This window comes from Acanthochromis polyacanthus, chromosome 9, assembly GCF_021347895.1.
Source record: "Acanthochromis polyacanthus isolate Apoly-LR-REF ecotype Palm Island chromosome 9, KAUST_Apoly_ChrSc, whole genome shotgun sequence".
In the NCBI taxonomy this organism is placed as follows: Eukaryota; Metazoa; Chordata; class Actinopteri; family Pomacentridae; genus Acanthochromis; species Acanthochromis polyacanthus.
In genome coordinates, this window is record NC_067121.1 from 25474321 (window position 1) to 25492829 (window position 18509).

Genomic DNA, 18509 nt, shown 5'->3' on the forward strand with positions numbered 1-18509 from the left:
TTTTGACTTTACAAAGCAGTGAAGGTGACTGTAGCAGAGGTAAATGATGTATGTGAGGCAATATTCTGTTCTCAAACTAAAGTATAATTTTAAAGCGGGCAACTTTGGTATTTTTCCTTGCTTTCTCAGTGTAAAGGTCAAGAAAAAGGGGAAACTCATCACAGCTACATGTGTCTTTTCTGGTTGTCTGGTTTAACATTTTTATTTGTAGTAATCTGCCAATACGGTTGCTTTTAAAAGGCACGTTTCTACCTAGTACTTGGTGTGTTGCATTCACACACCACTTGACAGACCTGCCATTGGAGCAATTTGAGGTTTATTCTCGTTTGTAGGTTCTGCTGCTGACAAGGAGTAACCAACCAAGCACTAAATTAAAACCAAACTTGACAGCAAAAAGAGCATGTGCATTGTTTAATGCCATATGATGTTCAGAGTGTACTGATTTTTGCTTGAGTACAACCCTGGAATGAGATGACAAAGGATCTTAACAAGCTCACCTGTTGTGACATGTGCATGCAGTAGCTGAAGTGCCAGGATTAAAAGCTGTGATTCAGTTGCTCTGTGCCACAGCACAGTGCTTTCCATCTGGTTCAAGTGAGCATCTCCATTACGGGATGCAAGACTGGAGGGAGACGTAGAGCATCTCACATTGTGGCAGTCATTTTGCTCCTGTGCTCCTTAGTCACAAGTTTGACTTGTCTTCACTTGCAAGTGTTGAGCAAAGCAGTTAAAGAAGACAAGGGAGATAATGAAGCACCAGCAATTGATGTAAAGACAGGAAGCATTGGCTTTAATGGGAAAGAGCTTAACTTCCAGTCAGGATCTGCTTCTGCTCCAGGAAATGAGCTGCTACGTGTTGACTTGTATCAATCAGACAGCACAGGTAAGACTTGTTTGGTTATCTGCTTATTTGATAGGTTATGTATGGTATAAAACTCAAGGATGTTGTAATTGACTATGTTGGAACATCTTTATTCTGAAAGAGATGGAGCTGGAGAATGACTTGTCTAACAAAGCAGAATGGAGGTGTTTGAACTCTTCACTACACTGTGGTCTTGACAAGATGAAGCTAATGTTCACGGGACTTGGTGCCGCTAACTTACAACTGGACATGGGTAGAAAAATCTAGCATAACTCCAAAGTCCAACTATGTAAGATTGTATTAATTCTGTCAGCACATGACTGTTTGTCACTGAATATTGGTATTTTTGTTGCCCTCTCAGGCAATGCACCTCCCTTGCCTCTGATGCAGGTGCTGGTAGCTTGTGGCTACTCGATGCAGCAGACTGAGCTAGGAATTGATTTACTGTTCCTTACGATGGCTGCAACGTGATTCAAGAGGTATGTCTTTGCTTCTAATAAAAGAACTGGGTAAAGGGAGTTTCAGGAAAGCAAATCCATTAGAATTCTGAAGGTAATCTTTTTCATGGTAGCTTAAAACTTTGTCTTGTCAAAGTCAGAAATGTTTAGAACCAGGTTCAAATCATGGTATAACCAGCTTGGCTGCTTGTTCAATCTTGTTTCAGAATGGACGATACATGTTGCAAATGAGATGGCAAGAGACTCCAGTTAAATTTTCCTGCCCCATGTTGCCAAGTCCTGATTCAACACCTGATTCAATTGCCTCTGAGCCTTTGCAACAGCCCTGGGAAGTTCCTTTTTCTCCCAAGTCCAATAGGCGTCATCGTTCTAAACGACATAAAGGACGGCCTCACATCTATGACCATCATTATCTGTCATATTATTCTTTTCCGTATTACATATATTTGACACAACTCTCAAACCCCAACACTCCTGCGCCTCCTCCCTACTAACTGTACAACCCAATAGCCCCAACTACCCCTACAACCCTTTTGCAAAACCACGGGCCCTTGGCCAGCCTACCAGTACCACAGCTTCCCCCACTACAGCTAGAAAGTGCTCCTGTGGAAAAACCGCCATTACTGAGTATCCAGGCCAAATTAGGAAAGACACTTCTTTTCACAAGCATCTCTTTCCTGTACTAATATCACATTTTCAGAGGACTGGCAAATTCCTCGAGAACCAGATCTATATGCCTGAATCTGGATTCCAGGATCCAGTACTTTCAGGCTTTCACTGGGAGTCTGTTCCCTGGCTTCCTCAGTCAGCAGATCAAGGTGATCATCAATTTAACTAAAAACATCCACTACCTGATGTCTAACCTCAAGTGATAAGGATCGCCTGTTCACTGTAAATGGTTAAACTGATATGACGTGTAAAGTTTGTAAACCATACCTGTCTTTCTTTCAAGTGTCCTGTGGTATTGAACACAAAATAAACATTTTCATTTAGAATTCAGCCTCCTTTTTAGCTTCCTCTGTTATACAAATGCTTATCTTGGATCTGTTGTCAAGCAGGAAACTGGGGATTTCATAAAATTTATGCCCTTTGATGACTCCTTTTACTACTGGTTGCCTCATTCTCTAATTAATTTTTAAGCTTTCCTTTTTCTACCATCTTGAAATGAGCTCTATACCATTTACTCATGAAGAGGAGTCTTCAATTTGGCTTTTCTGGAAAAAAGTGACCCATATCTCAATTTGTCTTTTTTACAACCTCCGCTTCTATACACATTTTCTTATTCTCCTACTTTTGTATACACTTGTCCAATGCATGCAAATACATACACCCCATTCTGTCTGTTCCTGTATTTCCACATGGCGCGCTCTCTCACCCCTGGGCACCCTGCGATGATGCGCTTGTGCACAAACGGATCTACACACATCACTGAAACTCTGCCGCACGTGACAACCGAGAGACACGTAATGCTGCTCTCTCTGGAACAAGAGATGCTTGTCTATATTTTTGCCCTGTTCATTTACTATTCTGGACTGTCACTTGGACTGGCTGGATTTTTCAGGGCTCTGAGCTCCAAAGATTTTCTTTACGATGGCAGGACATCCTAAAATTTACCTTTCATGCAACGTAGTACTGTTGTCTGTTTTGTAACACTTGCTATTTTTAATTTTTATTCCATCTTAAGGACCAGTTGCACCTTTACAGTAAAGGTGAGTCTTATTTATACGTGTGGTAGATAAGATTTGACCTTTTGATTTACAGATGACGGCATTTAGGATGTTAGGCTGATGTTCGTATAGGAGCATGGTATCTACATGTGAAATATTATGACAAAGAATGTTGCAGTGATTTCATGTGCCCTCCTTTTTAAAAAAATTAAACCTCTTTCTTTCATCCATGCTATCACAGGTATCATAAGGATGCCATGTAAACTAAACAGACTGGAACAACCGTCATTCAGGCAGCCGATTTTGCAGAGATCTGTATCCTACCTCTGTCTATCTCTGCCTGGCCATATTCCCAGCCAGAGCACTTAGCCCCTCCTCCATCCCTGGCATTTCCTTCGCCCACCACCGTTTGTCCTTATGGAGGACTATGATGTGGACATGGATGACGAAGAGGAGGGAGTAGTATTGAGCAGAAAGGCCACAACAGGCCACTGGTGGGAGGACTGCGATGGCAGCTGTGACATACAACGACAGAAAATAGGAAGAGGCTGCATGGTCAACAGCCGCAGTTGGGCCGAGGAGCTCCAGGATATCTTTGTACCACAACCAGAAGACTGTTGCAGGGGAGGACGGACCAGGCTGTCCAGCATCTCAGTGAGTGGTTGAGTTTCTCTCTTGTTTCAACTGTACAGTAATTGAATGAGCACATTATTTTTGCCGATGATTTCCGCTAAATCTTTTAAAGGTCTCATATTACACTCAGTTTTAACAGGTTAGTGTAAGTCTCACATGACTCCAGAAGGAGCATTTCAAGTTCCAGCTTGAAATATTTTACTGATTTTTAATTCTAACATGTCTATAAAACTCTATAAAACTAGCCCTGTTCTCGATTGGCTGTTTCAGTGTCTGTAGCTTTAAATCAAACTGAGCTGCTGCTGTCTCCTCTTTCAGGAGTAGGTCAGTAGGCACACCTCTTTGTATATACTCTGTTCGGTGATTGGCAGAGAGCAGCCTATAGGAGGAGGAGTCAGATGGGAGCAGTGCTTATCCAGTTGTGACATCACAACAGGCTGAAAACCTCAACACCAAGTTCAGACACTTTCTGATCTTTGGAAAAAGAATAGATACAAGCAGTGGCGGCTGGCCAATAGAGGGCCCCCCCCCCGGGGGTTTTGATTTTTGATTTTTAAAATAAATATTTTTTTAAATAAACAAGAATCACTTATTTTTAGCAGCATGCGTGTTTAAGTTCGCAATTACATGTCGTGTACAAAATATTAAATAGAATTTTCGGGGAAAATAGTTTCCTGCTCACCTCTGCTGAGCTGCTGGGGCAGGGGAGAAATCGCCCCTCCAGTGCGGCAGAGCAGCCAATTACCGACAAGAGATTCGACATAGCAACAGAAATTTATCCAATCAGCGTTGTCGAATCTGATGCCCAGAGGGGCAAACTCGATTTCGCCCCAAGCCAAGTGAGCATGCGTGAGTGCGGTGGATGGCTCTGTCACAGACACAGTGACAAGAGGAAGGCTTAGCTACCTGGATGTAGTCATGCAAATGCTTTATATTGCTTCCCGTGTTTGCTCTATAAAACGGCTGGGACAGACACGGCATGGACTGTTTCAGGAGTAAGAGATATGAAACATTTATCCGAGAAAATAAAGAAACACGAGAGTCGAAAGGCACACATGGAGAACAGCGTTAAGCTAACGATGCTAGGCAAGGCTAACATCGCGACGCAGCTAGATGAAGAGATGAAGAGTGACACACAGTTACACACTGAACTGTTCTGAAGTGGCCTCCAATGAGCCCTGATCTGAATTCTACTGAACATCTGTGGAAGGAGCTGAAACATGCAGTCTGGAGAAGGACAGCCTTCACATCTGAGACAGCTGGAGCAGTTTGCTCACCAGGAGTCAACACGTGCAGAAGTCTCACTGAGAGTTACAGAAATCACCTGACTGCAGTGACTGGTTTAAAAGGTTGTACAACAAAACATTAAGTTAAGGGTACCATCATTTTTGTCCAGGCCTGTTTCATATTCATACAATGTAATCTTCAACAGAAGAGTACTGTCTGTATACACACACACATTTATTCCCTTGACCAGATTTTTCTTCGTATAAAGTTGACTTTAGCACAACACGTCATCCAGCAATGTATTGCACTGAGTATTTTTTTTTTTGATATTTTGTCTAAATAGTGTTTGCTTATGTAATCTGCTCATCATTTTCTGGCTTGTTCACTGAAATGTTGAAATCATCAAAATTGTTGCAGATTGTATTTGTCTTTGTCTGCTAATTGAAAAATCACTGATCAGTTAGTAACATTTAGCTTCATCATAAATTACTGTACAGTATTTTTCTGTTCTAGTATTAATTTCTTAATATACTTAACACTTAACATAATACTGGAGTCGTCAATTCAACAGTAATGCACTGTTTCATGTGCACAGCTGTATATATAATTTATTGCCAAAATTGTGGTTATGCAATATGTTGTGCATGTTTTGTGCAAAAATGCCTCAAGTTATTAATATTGGCATCAAATAATTATTATTTCACAGAGCACCGATGTCCTGCCGTTTCTGTTCAGTTGTATCGGGATGATTACTGAAACTGACTTGATATGGCACAGCCCCACCTAGAATATTTTTCACCAGCCGCCACTGGATACAAGGATTTGATCTTTTCTCATATGATCTGGGTCTATAGACACACTGCGGCTCGCAATTAACGAAAAAAATATTTAGCATATTAAGGGCCCTTGAACCACAATAAAACAGTGGAGAAGAATCAAATGATCCCTTTAGACAAAGACTATAAGCATGAATTCAAACTGTTCATTAATTATTTAGCGCAGGGATTTATTGAACAGTCATTCCCCTTTTGAGGTTTTTGTCCTTCCTGCTTTTTCAGTTTCCACATGTTTCTATCTGTAAGATATCAAGTACGACCACATCTCTTTATTTTCTGGCACAGGCATAATGGTTAATTAGTGGAAGAAGGAACTGCTACTTACCCACCCATATCTTTCTCCTGGTCTGAAGGGTTCATAACCTGAAGTTTATGAGCCATGAGCCTCCTTGTGGGAACATTTAGGCATTTGGATTTGTGCCGTTCAACACAAATCCCAGTTTTATGAACAAATGAAGGCAAAAAAAGGCATCTGAAGTTCAAGCGTAGGCAGGAGTCAAGAGCAAAAACAAAAAAAAAAAAACTGAATTCAAAGAAGAACAAAGCTGTTAATAAATAACAGAGCGCACACAACAGCGTTTGCAATCTTTGGCTACGATATACTGTAGCTGTTTTAAAATATTGTTAGATACGGTAAGTGATTATTGGCCTTGAGAGAAATTCCTGGCATGGAAAGGCTGAGTGTATTTGTCCGGATGCTGATGATGATGAAGGATGATGACTCAAAATATAGTGTTGTTTAATCAGCGCGTTGCTGTATTGTACACGGCACTGTGGGAACTAACGGCGAGCATGTGTGCTTGTATTTACGTGCGTGTGTTTGCGTATGCATTGTGGGCACATGCACCATGTGCTTCCTCGCCTCTCTTACGGCTCATCACACTGAAATCTGTGATGTGGAATGAGGCTGGGGGAGACTCCTTTAGGAGACAAAACAAATAGAAAATGTGTAATTAAGAATTCCCGTCACTGCTTAAGGACCAGATGCAGATGCCGTGTCATGCTGCCTACAAGTGCTGACATTTTTTAGAGGAGATTTTACAAACAGCCCTACCCTAGTTGAGTGTTTTATATTCTGGTGTTGCATTCTCATTCATTTGGCTCCATTTGGTGTGGCCTTATTGCTCACCTTGCCTTTTCCTCTTATTCATGTAATACATAACATCTGTCTACTACTATCAGAGAAAGATTTATAGCATTTGCTCCTTTACCTCCAACAAACTAAAGACGAAGAGGAGAAGCCAAGAGACAGAAAGCCTTTGAGGAAGATGGAGGAACAGATAACAGATCAGGGAAGCAGTGGCAGCACTGAGCAGCTCTCTCTGCCCTCCCTCCATCGTTCCTCTCTCCTCCCGCTTCCGTCTCTTCCCACTCTTTCCTCTCCTGCTCCCACATTCTCCCTCCCTCCCTCTCTCTCTCTCCATTTATCTACTGCTGCCTCTCCCCTCCTCCCCCTGCCTGCTCTCTCCTCCCTCCCTCCCACCCTCGCTCTCCTGCACGGAGCTGCGGTATATGAGAGGGTCTCCTGGGTCTAGCTTCACTGCAGTGTAGAGGAGGGCAGGACGGCTGTTTTACTACGATGCGCTGAAGGATGGTGCACCAGGAGAAACGCGTTTACCAGGTGTGTGGATTTGTGTTTCTCGTTGCTGTCACGGTGCTCTGAGGGAATATGCAGTGTGATGTTGGCAGGTATGCGTGATAGGTGTCCATCATGGGTGTGCTGTAGTAGACAAATCAGCCATACTGGATGAGAGGATGTGTGATTGTAAAGGGAGTGGGTGTGTTCCTATGCGATTCCTACTCTCTGTTCCTTCACATATCTTCAGTGAAATTTGAAATAATTTATTATCTCATACGGTTAATATCCATATAATCGTATAATGTGCTGTTTCGATTTTCGAAAATTAAATCACTCCAGATCACTTGCAGCGACTGTGATCTGCATTTGCTGTACCACATGCTTAAAACAGGTTTTGTGTTAATTTGTGTGTGTGTGTGTGTGTGTGTAGACCGTCTGCACATAAGGAGGGCATCCGGTTGTCTGAAGTGGGGTAGCAGGAGGCAGAGTGTTGTTTTAAAGATTGAAGGCAATCAACTGATTTATGCTCTTACATCACAGCGTCATCTACTGATGCGTCACAAAAAAGAGGGTGTGTGTGTGTGCGTGGCTATTTAGAGCAAGAACAGTGACACATAAGAGAAACATGCCTAATTTAGGAGGTTGTTAATGCTGACAACACACAAACGTAAGCAGCCTTAGGAGACAAGAGTGTTTAGCACCATCTCATCATGTAAAAATGCTTTCTGAATCATGCCAGAGTACAAAATCATCCTGGGTTGAAGCGTTTTGTTTGAGATTTTTTCTAGAATAAGAGCACCCCAGACAGACGAAACGAGATGTAAAGGTAGCTACAGAGAGGAAGCTCAGATAAAGTGACAAAAGGATAGATGACAGAGGGAAGGATGTTAACTGACAAGAAAAAAAGAGGGAAGAGAATGGGGAAAATTGGACAAAAAATGCTGAGACAAAGAACACAATATCTTTTGATCAAACAGTAATGAATACAGAGAAAATGTCAGTCAGGAGACAGTAGCCATCTATGGATAGTTGTGAGACACCAATGCAGAATGACGTGGCATTTTAAAGCAGCAGCACTATAAGGGATGGAATGGGATCTTTAACCATTTCAGATATTAGCAGTCATAATGATGGAATATAAAACGACACAATAGCAAAAGAAGGACATTACTGATGATGCTTAGCCATTAAAGTCCTCTAGGCTGTGCAGACTAGAGTAAATAAAAGAAAAAGTTCTTAAATAAAGATGCAATTGCTACTGTCTGTGGTATGGACCTAAAAGGTCAAAAACAAAAAAACCTGCTTTGTTCTTTCCCTCCATGTTGAAACACAGTGTTACCTGGGTACTGCTCATGAGGATAGATGCTGCAGATTTGTTCACACATCCATTTTGTATTCTCTTAGGGGCTGTAATCTATCCCAGAATGCATCAGGTGCCATCCAGGACAGGTTGTCAGCAGGCAGTCGGTCTATAACACATAGACAGAATAAATGTATTAATACTCACATTCATACATGGGAGAAAATATGTCTCTGAACTGTGAGAGGAAATCAGAGCACCTGAATCTCCCAGATCTGCCTTCTTCTCTGATTTGTGAACCAGAGAGAGCCCTCATTTTTGAGCCAGTTCAACTATTTATGGCTCTAATTTGAATACCAGTCCACACACTCAGCTTGATCATTCTTTTTACGAACATGAGACTGCACTTCTATTAATGTTCTTTGTGTTCACGTATTTTTTTTTCTTGTTTTCTGGCAGGCCCAGAGGAATGAGAGAGAGTCCATCAGGCAGAAACTTGCCCTTGGCAGTTTCTATGACGACGAGCCAGTCATCTACACCAGCTGCAGCAAGAACGGCTCGTCCTCCCGGTGGGTCTCAATATGTGTGTGAGAGGGTTTGATCAATGTAGCCTTTTGAAGGCTGACATCAATATTATGGTGTTGTAGCTGCTGACAGCTGGCACTTTAGGTCTTTATATCTATTCTCTGATTTTACTCTTTGATGAGTAGCAGCGAAACATTGATATGCCCTAGATTCAAGCAATTATTGTTCCATGCAAAGCAGTTGTATTTTTAAATTCCATTATAAAACTGAAAAGCAAAGTCTAAATATAGGTGTTGTAGACTTGATCTGATGCCTACAAGATGACTGGAGGATATATATAAATAAAATACATTTAAACTAAATCCATTCCCATCATAGTGTCAAGCCAATGTATCAAGATCAGTTTAATTTTGACAATCTGTGGAGCAAATTTATTTGATGATTTTGGATTTTTCAGACAAACTTTATGGCTTTTGTGTCTTTTTAGGGTCAAGGAAATTTTCATTTTCAAAAAAAAAACATGGATTATTTAAAAATGCTCAGCTCTCACAAAACTCACGACTAAAGCCTAAATATAGGTCCTCTGGACTTTAACTGCTGCCTGTAAGACCACTGGAAAATATCAGTTTGACATTGATAATCTGTGGGGCAAAGTTGTTTGGTGATTTTAGATATTTCAGACAAAAAAGTTTTGTTGGTTAGTGAAATTTGGTTCTTTTTAAACTGTGAAAATTTTATAAAAGTAAACCAGCTGGTTTATCTGAAAAATGCTCAGTTCTCACTAAGCTGAAAATGGACTGTGTTTATTAGATAGAGATGTTCTCCAGGTAATGAACACTTTTAGATCCCAAATGAAAACAGTCACCTCAAGGATGGGAAGTTAAGACATTATTAGCCAGGAGACGGTGCAGTTTTGCAGTTTACATTATCTATTAGCTAAGAAATGTGAACTGTAACTTTAAACAAACACATTTATGAAGACGAACTGTTGTTTTTTGTTGGCTCATAGGTGTCGAATGCAACTGACAGTAAATGACTGCAGGTCCTTTGGGGAAGTTTATTTAGAGACAGTGACTCACAAATTCTGCACGGTGCACTAAAAGAGGGTCAAGTAAATAAGTAAAATTATCATGGGTCCTGTGTTGTTGTGGCTACAACCAGAGGAAGACAATGAGTCATTTCAATCACAGACATGCAGAAAGAAAGAGAAAGGTTTCCCGAAAAGACACAGTCATGTTTACAGTCAGACGTTGGACTGAATACTAGCTTATACTGTCAGCAGCAGAACCAAATATGTATGGAAAGAGTAGGCACAAAGGATGATGCACCGTGGTTAACCTGTTTCATGACAAGTTGCTAAGACAGAAACTTAGCTTCATGAGTCAGACAAATTTGGGGAATGTCTTATAAATCCCATTTACAGCTGTGGCACCAGACTGCTTAGAAAAGCATTAAGTGTTAATATAATGTACAACTTCTGATCTCCAAATGTTTGATTTGTTTTTTTAAACTCTCATTGTAGACTGTGCCTTAAAATATGTGGGTTATTATGTCCCCTTTTGTCACCTTTTCTAATTACCTAACCTAATATAAAAGTGGCAATACAAGTAAAGAAAGAAAAGGAAAAAAAATGAGCTAAATTTTTACTTAAGTTTTTTTAAAATCTGAAAAACAATTATACAAAAATTGCTATACGTATGTATGTATACATACTGGTATTCAAATTATATATATAAATATATACACACACACACACACACGGGGGAATACGTCACACAGGTTTGACATACAGACTAAAGGAAATACATGTTCCCATGAAAGTGATATTTCATATTTGTCAGTATAGTTTTGTTTTGTTGTAATACAACAGAATTGCATTACATCAGACACAAGATGGTTAACCACAGCCACTCCACCTTCAACTCTGCACATCTCTCTTGTTATGACAGCATTGACCTTCACTAGCTTTCTGGCTCTCTGACATTTTCCAATTAAAACCCTTTACCTTAGATCAAAGTATGGGGCTGCCCCCTCACTACTGGCTGCTGTTTGAGGAAGTGCAGTTCTGTGGGCTCCTGAAAAGAGAAGTGATGCCTTTTATGAGTCCACAGCTGTGACTGGTGAATGTGAGTCACATGACTGCCACCGGAGGTAAAGGTGCACCCTCTGGGGTTTAGTTTGGGGGTGGAAATTCCGCCACCGCTGTGTCCAGTTACCGAGATGTTTTTCAAGTAATAATTGTTCTCTTAGCGTGCAGTGGGAGTGCACTTTGGGCAGTTAGGTTCTTTCAGTCATGATCTGGAATTGAATGAATGGCGTTTTGAGCTTTTGGAAATCTGAGGTTAAGGTTTCTCCTAAACTGCTGTGAGGAGCCTGATAATGTTGACTTGAATTGTTCCATTTTAAAGTTTCAGCTTGTGGTGTTACTGACATTACTGGCATACTGGCTACAGACACTTAAACAGAACACCCAGAGTAATTTCTTAACATGTGATTTTGAAACTAAAGTCATTAGTTTATTGCTTTCTTTCTTCTCAGAAGGCTATTTATAAGATTTTGTAACCTCTTTGCAGAGAAAGGAACAACAGTGTGGTTAATTTAGATGGTGTTAAGGTCACTTCTCTGTGCTGGCCAGTCAGGTTCTTAATCACCAACTCACAAGACCTTTTATTAAGAACCTGAACAGGGAAAAGTCTTCCCCATAGAGGTTAAAACTTGGAAAGTTGGGAGCACATCATGGCACCATGACATAATCATGTGAAATGCAACAGCATTAAAATTTCCTTAACCGGCAACATTATTTTGCTGTGGAAAAAACACCAGTGCTTTTCCTGTGCTCTGATGTAAAAATCCAGTTGATTGCCCAGAGAACCTGACACATGATGTTTAATCCACTACAGGCAGCCTTCAAACTTTCTGACAATAGTTGTGCGTTTTTGTGGGAATTACATAAATTACCTGATTTAAAGTTACAAGTCACTATGAGAATTTGGCAAATACTTGAACTCCTCATCCAAATGTTTCCTGGCATTTCCGCTTCTGTCTGCTTTTTACATTATGGAACTGTACAGTTATTTAAAGTGTCTTTCTTGGATCGTCTTGCTGAGGATATAATGACTAAAATTCCTGCACGTTGTAACTTCTTTCACTTAGGTGCAAAGAAAACACCACACAACACAATAGAATATATTGTGTTGCAATGCAAGAAGTAATTTCCCTTTTCTCTGCACAGGTTTCATTTTGACAAAAAAGACACTTTCAACGCCTCTAAACGCCACATTTTTTTCTCTCAGGCTGCAGAGTGGGGTGAACCTGCAGGTGTGTTTCGTTAATGACAGCAACAGCGACAAAGACAGTGATGCTGAGGACAGCAGGACGGAGACCAGTCTGGACACACCGCTGTCCCCTGTGGTATGCATCCTGACTCAGTCTCTGTGTGTTGCTGTGCAGGTGTTTTATGTGTGTTTCTGTTATGTCCCACTGTTCTCATGTGTAACCATCACATGAGAGAACCACAGTGGCTGTTGCATCATAACAATTGCACTTCACTTCCTCTCCAGAGCAAACAGAGCTCATCGCTATCAGACCGGGACACTGCAGAGGAGGACTCGGATCCGTTAGATGACTGCGGTGGGTTTTGGCGGGTGCAGCGAAGGTTGCAGGAGGAGGCCCGGGTGGCGCTGGCTCTGGCTCGACCCATGGCCCGAATGCAGGTGGAGGTGGAGAGACAAATCCAACTGCACAGACGGTCCCCTGTGGCTGACCTGGTTAGTCAGAGAGACAGAACAGGGGGGGTTACTGTGTGAAGCTCTTTATTCTTCCTTTCATAAGGAAATGCAATTTAAGAGAGGATTCAGGAGAATAAAATATCAAAGCGTGAAGGAAAAACACAGAGCACAAAGACTGAAAGTCAATGTTACAGTAACCACAAAACAATAAACATTACGTAAGAGACGTGTCGTGACTGAAGGTCAGTGGTCACATTTTTGTGTGTTCATGTATGAGACCATGAAAAAGCCCCTGAAACTGGTAAACAGAAGCATCGCACGTTTGTCCCACTGTTCCGGCACAACCAGCAACTGCAAATCCACACAGACAGATCCAGTTCACTTTGATCAACGTTGAGAAAAAACACTATTTTAGTCCTTCAATCACATTCAGAGATGCTTTGCAGATTTTGACATGCAGCAATTTCCTGTCTGTGTGTGTTTGTACATGCAGCTTCCACATCTGCCCCACATCAGCGAAGGCTTAATGAAGAGGAATCTGAGGCAAGGAGACATGAGAGACATGAGTCTGGGACAGCTGCAAGTCATCACGAATGATTTACACTCACAGATTCAGAGTGAGTAAATCATGTACGCACACGTAAGACACAAACATCAATGCAAGTATTTGAAAAATGCAAAAAAAAAAGAAAACAAAATTTCTGGTGGTCCAGTAGAATTCTGATATCCTCCCAGTTTAATGGCAAAGGAATCAAGATAAACTGTGGTTTTAAACACAATTTAACGTATCCAAAATATTTCCAAAATAGTTAAATCCAAGGATCAAGGCCTACATGAATCAAATAAATGTGTTTTTAAATTAATTATGCTGATAATGCTCCTCAAGAATCATCTCATGGTGTGCTCTGGTTGTCACACGTTTAAACTCTAAGTTGGACATTCTGAAATATCAAGCGAAAGTCATAGTTCAAAATAGAAGAATTTTCTAGCCATTTTTTTTACAGATCAAGCACATACATTCACCTCTTCCAGAACCCCTCAGCAGCGTATCCCATCTCTAATCTAATACAGGTCTAAATGAGGAGCTGGTGCAGTTGCTGCTGATGAGGGATGAGCTGCATGTGGAGCAGGACGCGATGCTAGTGGACATAGAGGACCTCACCAGGTGAATCTCCATTCTCTCCCACCGTTTTCTATCCGCAATGTGTGTCAGATTTATCTCAAATGCTGTCAAAGAGGAGCAGTGAATGTAGGCTGCATTTGGAGCTGGACAGTATGCCCTGTGCTCACTCTGATGCGCTTCTTGTCTCTGTTGTGACAGGCATGCACAAAGCCATCAGCGGCACCAGGCAGAGAAGGCCATGTCTAAATAAACACCCCGTCTACACGTGTTTCTGTCTGCACGCCGTCCAACCTCCCACACCACAGACTGTCACTAGTGTTGCTAACGAAACTCCATCTGTGGTGACTGTTTCCGGGGAAATGAACACAGCATTTAGTATCAACACGCACATATTATATTGCACCACCACGAGGCTGTCCGAGAGGACGGCGAAAAGTAAAAGATCACAGATTTCAGTGTGGACACAGTTGAGTTTGTGCAGGTCTTTCACTTTCTCTTTCTATGATTAAAGCTGTGTGTCACAGAATTAGGGGAATCCTCTTGACTTTATTTCACCCCTGATCTGTTTCAACTTCCATGTGATTTTGCTGGTTTGGAGAGAGCACCAGCTCGCCTTGTTTTTCCTTCGAATCACAAAGGGGTAAAGTTGTCTAAAAAGAACGAGCCACACCTGAATGAGATCCATAAACAGTTAACTTTTGTTTGTTTCTATAATATCAAGAGGGTATCTCAGTTCACCTGCATATCATTTATTTCACTAAGAGCACCGTGTCCTTGTCGGTATTCACTATCACACGTACTGGCTGTTGCAATAGTAAATGGCAAATATGCTGCAGCGGCTTCACAGAAATCTCATAAAAAAATCATTTAGGCAGAATTGGTTCGAACTACATAGCTGTTACAGTTTCCACCTGCTTTAAAGATATATTTAGAGATTTACTGGGCAAGATTTTGAACTTTATTCTGACAGATTTGTGTTATCAAGTGTATTACAGTACACAAAATGATGTAAGTTCGTACAGATTTTGGGGTTAACACAAAGGCAGAAAAAGAAAATGTTGAGGCATCGTGACATGAACAGCCTCTAAACAGGAATATGCAATGTCATTTATGTTATGCTTAATTTACTAATGCTGACAAACAGAGAAAATCTAACACAAATATATGAGTAAATCACAGCCTGAGCATATATCTATTTTATCTGTTTCAAAGGTTTATGGACATACAGTATGTAAATGTGAGAAGATACTTTATTAAAAGGGAGAGGAATATGCCTTGTTATGTTTCAGTGTTTTCACTCACGGCTTTTTAAGAATGTTATTTAACACAGGGTTAAAGTTGGTTTTTCTATTGTTTTGCTTTGTTGATAAATGTACTGTAAAATGATTGTTAAAAAAAAAAAAAGATCCAGTAATAAATGTTTCAAGTGTGTCAGCTTGTCTGTATTCGGCTTTGATTTCATTTGCATTTTTTCTTCAGAATCTGCTAAAATGTACACGTTGTGCGTAAGTCTCTATGAAGTGATGTCACTTACTTGGAAACCAAACAACCGAGCTCTGTCTTATTAACATATTAATTTTTTTGTGTCGTAAAAGGCACATTTGAGTTTCTCTGCTCATTCACACATTCAGGCTCTCATTGACACTTACGTAACTTCAGTTTTGTCGAGGACTGCCACTAGCGAGGGGGAAACGACTCTGAGCGTGGGGAAAAAATAACAGGTATCAGATTTCAGAACTGGTAGTGGAACCAAAGGGGGGGAAAAATCAGATAATTCTGATTAAAATGTACATTTTAAACATACTTCTATGAATTAGTAAAATCAATAAATAATATCCAATGGTGCCTCTGAAGTTTTAAATAATTTCCCTTTGAAGGTTACACAATAAATGAGATTATATAACACAATAAAAATACATCCGAGGAAAGAGAAAACATAACTAGAAACCAAAATCCTGCACAAACCTGGGAAACAATCTAGATGAATTAAATAGGAAACATTTCAATTGTTTTTTTCCTTGGTGTATAATACAAGATTTAAAGATTTTTTTTAAATCCTTACAGATAAATAAAACTGAACCTGTTTGTCTTTATCAGTGTTGCACAGAATCAGAGTTATAACCTAACCTAAAAGCTTTCATTTTTGCCTCTTTGGAAATATCAACAATGAACAGTTATTGATGTGACGCTCCACAGTAACCTCAGGATCAACATGTAGGTCTTTACCTTTACCATGCCTGTGTTAATTCCAGTTTCACCAAAGCATTCTGTGATATCGCGGGGAAGAAAAGGAAATTACTCAACCTTGAGTGTGCACTTTCAGTTTACAGTTAGTTATCAACGCATTGCTGCATTGTGAGGGAAATCCCTGCATCAGTTTGGGTATAAAACACTTAAGGATGTCTGAGTTCAGACAGAAGAATCTGAATCAGCCGTGATATCCAAGATGCCACTGGTCAAGCTCTGTAAGTATAATGTAACATATTGACTGACTTATGTGATGATTCTGTGAAGCTATTTGGTAGAGGAAACTGAAGCTATGTGTTTTCTTTCTTCTTTTTTTTTGTCAGACTCTACTCCTGCACTGCTGCTCCTGGTGCTCACCTGCTCTGTATGGCAGCTCAGCCAGTCTCTGCCAGTGAAGGGCAAAGAACCGATAACGGACTCTTGTGTTTTACACGCACAAACGCTTCTACGGAGCATCACTGAAGTGCTACGCAACAGTACTGACGCACAGGTAAGAATACAAAACTAAATGAGGGTTAACGGATATATCTTTACCGATAGAATGTTTTCGAGTTTACATTTTTTTTAATACATTCTCTTGCTTTGTGACAGAGAAACCTGTTCAGTGGAATCGACTGTATGGCACAGAACATGGTGCTGAACATGGAGACCAACACACCATCTGTGTGTTCTCCAGAGGTAAGCGCTGAAAGTGTTTCAACCAGATGTGTTTCAAATATTCTGAAAGGACTATCATAAATTAAAGTGCTAAAACAAATGAACAGTACAGCGTTCTAATGTGTCATTGTCTTATTTTATGTTCACACACACTGAATATTCTATTTATTGAAGCTGTGCAACTAATTACTAAACTGTGTTCGTCCTGCAGGGATCAACATGCTCTGGAATCACTAAACTTGAATTTGATCAGGTAAGTTTTGTTGCTTCAATTTCAAGAACAGTTCATGTACAGTTGTACATTTGAAATGTGTTTTTAACGTCACAGAAAGAACATGTCAGGCCAAACTGCGTGTCTTGAAAGCAACATCTGATACACTTTTTTCCCCCATCAAGGATTCATGCATGACAGACATGAAGAAGGACCTGAACCACTACTACAAATTCCTTGCAGCTCATTCAGACAGTTTGCTCGGTCAGACTGTTCTGCCCAGCCTCAGAGAACTCATGGAGGTAAGTCACAGCTGTCTCCAGTGTTATTTTCGTACAATTTACACAAGTATTATTAAAATGAACGCCAGCTTTTTAATAAAATTACACTCTACAGGCTTAGATTTCTGCTGAAAACATGTTAAACTTGTACAGTTATCTGTAATATATTTTAAAAGGTGAATTAATTCCATCTTTTGCTACATCCTGTGCTGAGCTAAATTATTAATGAAAAACAAAATGCTTCTTTCTCTTAACAGAACTGCTTCCAGTTACCTCTGCCGGGAGACATAAAGGAGGTAAGAGATCTACTAAAGTCTACATTATTTTTTGTGATTTTTGAGGTCTGACTTCACAGTAGTACACAAAGATCAACAAATATGCTCCTCATAACAATTTTCAAAGAAAGAAACAACGTTCAGATTGTCAGAGAAGCAAAACTAGGAGAGATAATTAAACAGATTTGCCTGTGTGTTTTTGAAAGGCTGCCGCAGACCGTGCAAGCACCTACGACGAGAGACTGAATCTGTGCAAGGTGCTGAAGGGCTTCCAAGTCCGAACCATCACCATCAACCGAGTCATTGGATACATGAAGTCTGACGAACACACTAAATGAATCAACACTGAGCTCAAGCGCAACGATTTTCAATAATCTTCTGAAAGCTCTACAGAACCACTTTACATACAAATGACAAAAACTACAGTGACACTTCATGCTACGTTCAAAAAATCTACTTTTGACAAAAAAAAAAAACACTTCAATCTGCTTTTTAATTATTTAAGAGTGCATATTTATTATCTTTATGTCTCTGTTTAAATTAATATTTAACATCCAGTGGATGTGTAAAAATACATTTTTTAGAAGGGTATTCAAATATGCCATTTATTTATTTGTTCTGTTCTGGACTATTTATTTTCAAGTATTTATTTGTGATATGTGATGTAATTTACTTGGTTCTAAGAATCATCAAATAAACATTTTCCTTGCATAATACTTGCTGCTTTATCTGTTATTTGTTCAAAGCTGTTTACTTTTTTCACTTTAAGAAAAAAACACTATCAGATGGTTTGAAGTAACTTTCCAAGATGCAATTCATAGCAACAGCAAGTACAATGACATTACACAGTATGTGATTTACAGGAAAAACTCTGAATTATCTGAATTAAACGTGTGCAAA

General features: G+C 40.1%; 2 protein-coding genes across 3 annotated transcripts; both read left to right on the top strand.

The window, feature by feature from the left end:
* Nucleotides 1-3389: 3389 nt before the first annotated feature.
* On the top strand, nucleotides 3390-15369 carry zgc:153615 (uncharacterized protein LOC777747 homolog). 2 transcript variants are annotated; one of them, XM_051953487.1, is made up of 7 exons: nucleotides 3390-3641; nucleotides 9022-9131; nucleotides 12381-12498; nucleotides 12648-12854; nucleotides 13309-13432; nucleotides 13887-13980; nucleotides 14137-15369. In XM_051953487.1, exons 1-7 carry the CDS (start codon nucleotides 3405-3407, stop codon nucleotides 14186-14188), a joined length of 942 nt encoding a protein of 313 aa, XP_051809447.1. In that variant the 5' UTR covers nucleotides 3390-3404; the 3' UTR covers nucleotides 14189-15369. The 2 variants fall into 2 exon arrangements, with proteins under 2 accessions (XP_051809447.1, XP_022050649.1); XM_022194957.2 differs by lacking the exon at nucleotides 3390-3641 and adding an exon at nucleotides 7161-7304.
* A 102-nt stretch (nucleotides 15370-15471) lies between these two features.
* On the top strand, nucleotides 15472-18281 carry zmp:0000001127 (interleukin-12 subunit alpha). Its single transcript, XM_022223253.2, has 6 exons — nucleotides 15472-16675; nucleotides 16777-16863; nucleotides 17054-17095; nucleotides 17239-17355; nucleotides 17592-17630; nucleotides 17816-18281. The coding sequence occupies exons 1-6, from the start codon at nucleotides 16478-16480 to the stop codon at nucleotides 17945-17947; spliced, it is 615 nt and encodes a 204-aa protein (XP_022078945.1). The 5' UTR covers nucleotides 15472-16477; the 3' UTR covers nucleotides 17948-18281.
* The last annotated feature ends 228 nt before the right edge of the window (nucleotides 18282-18509 follow it).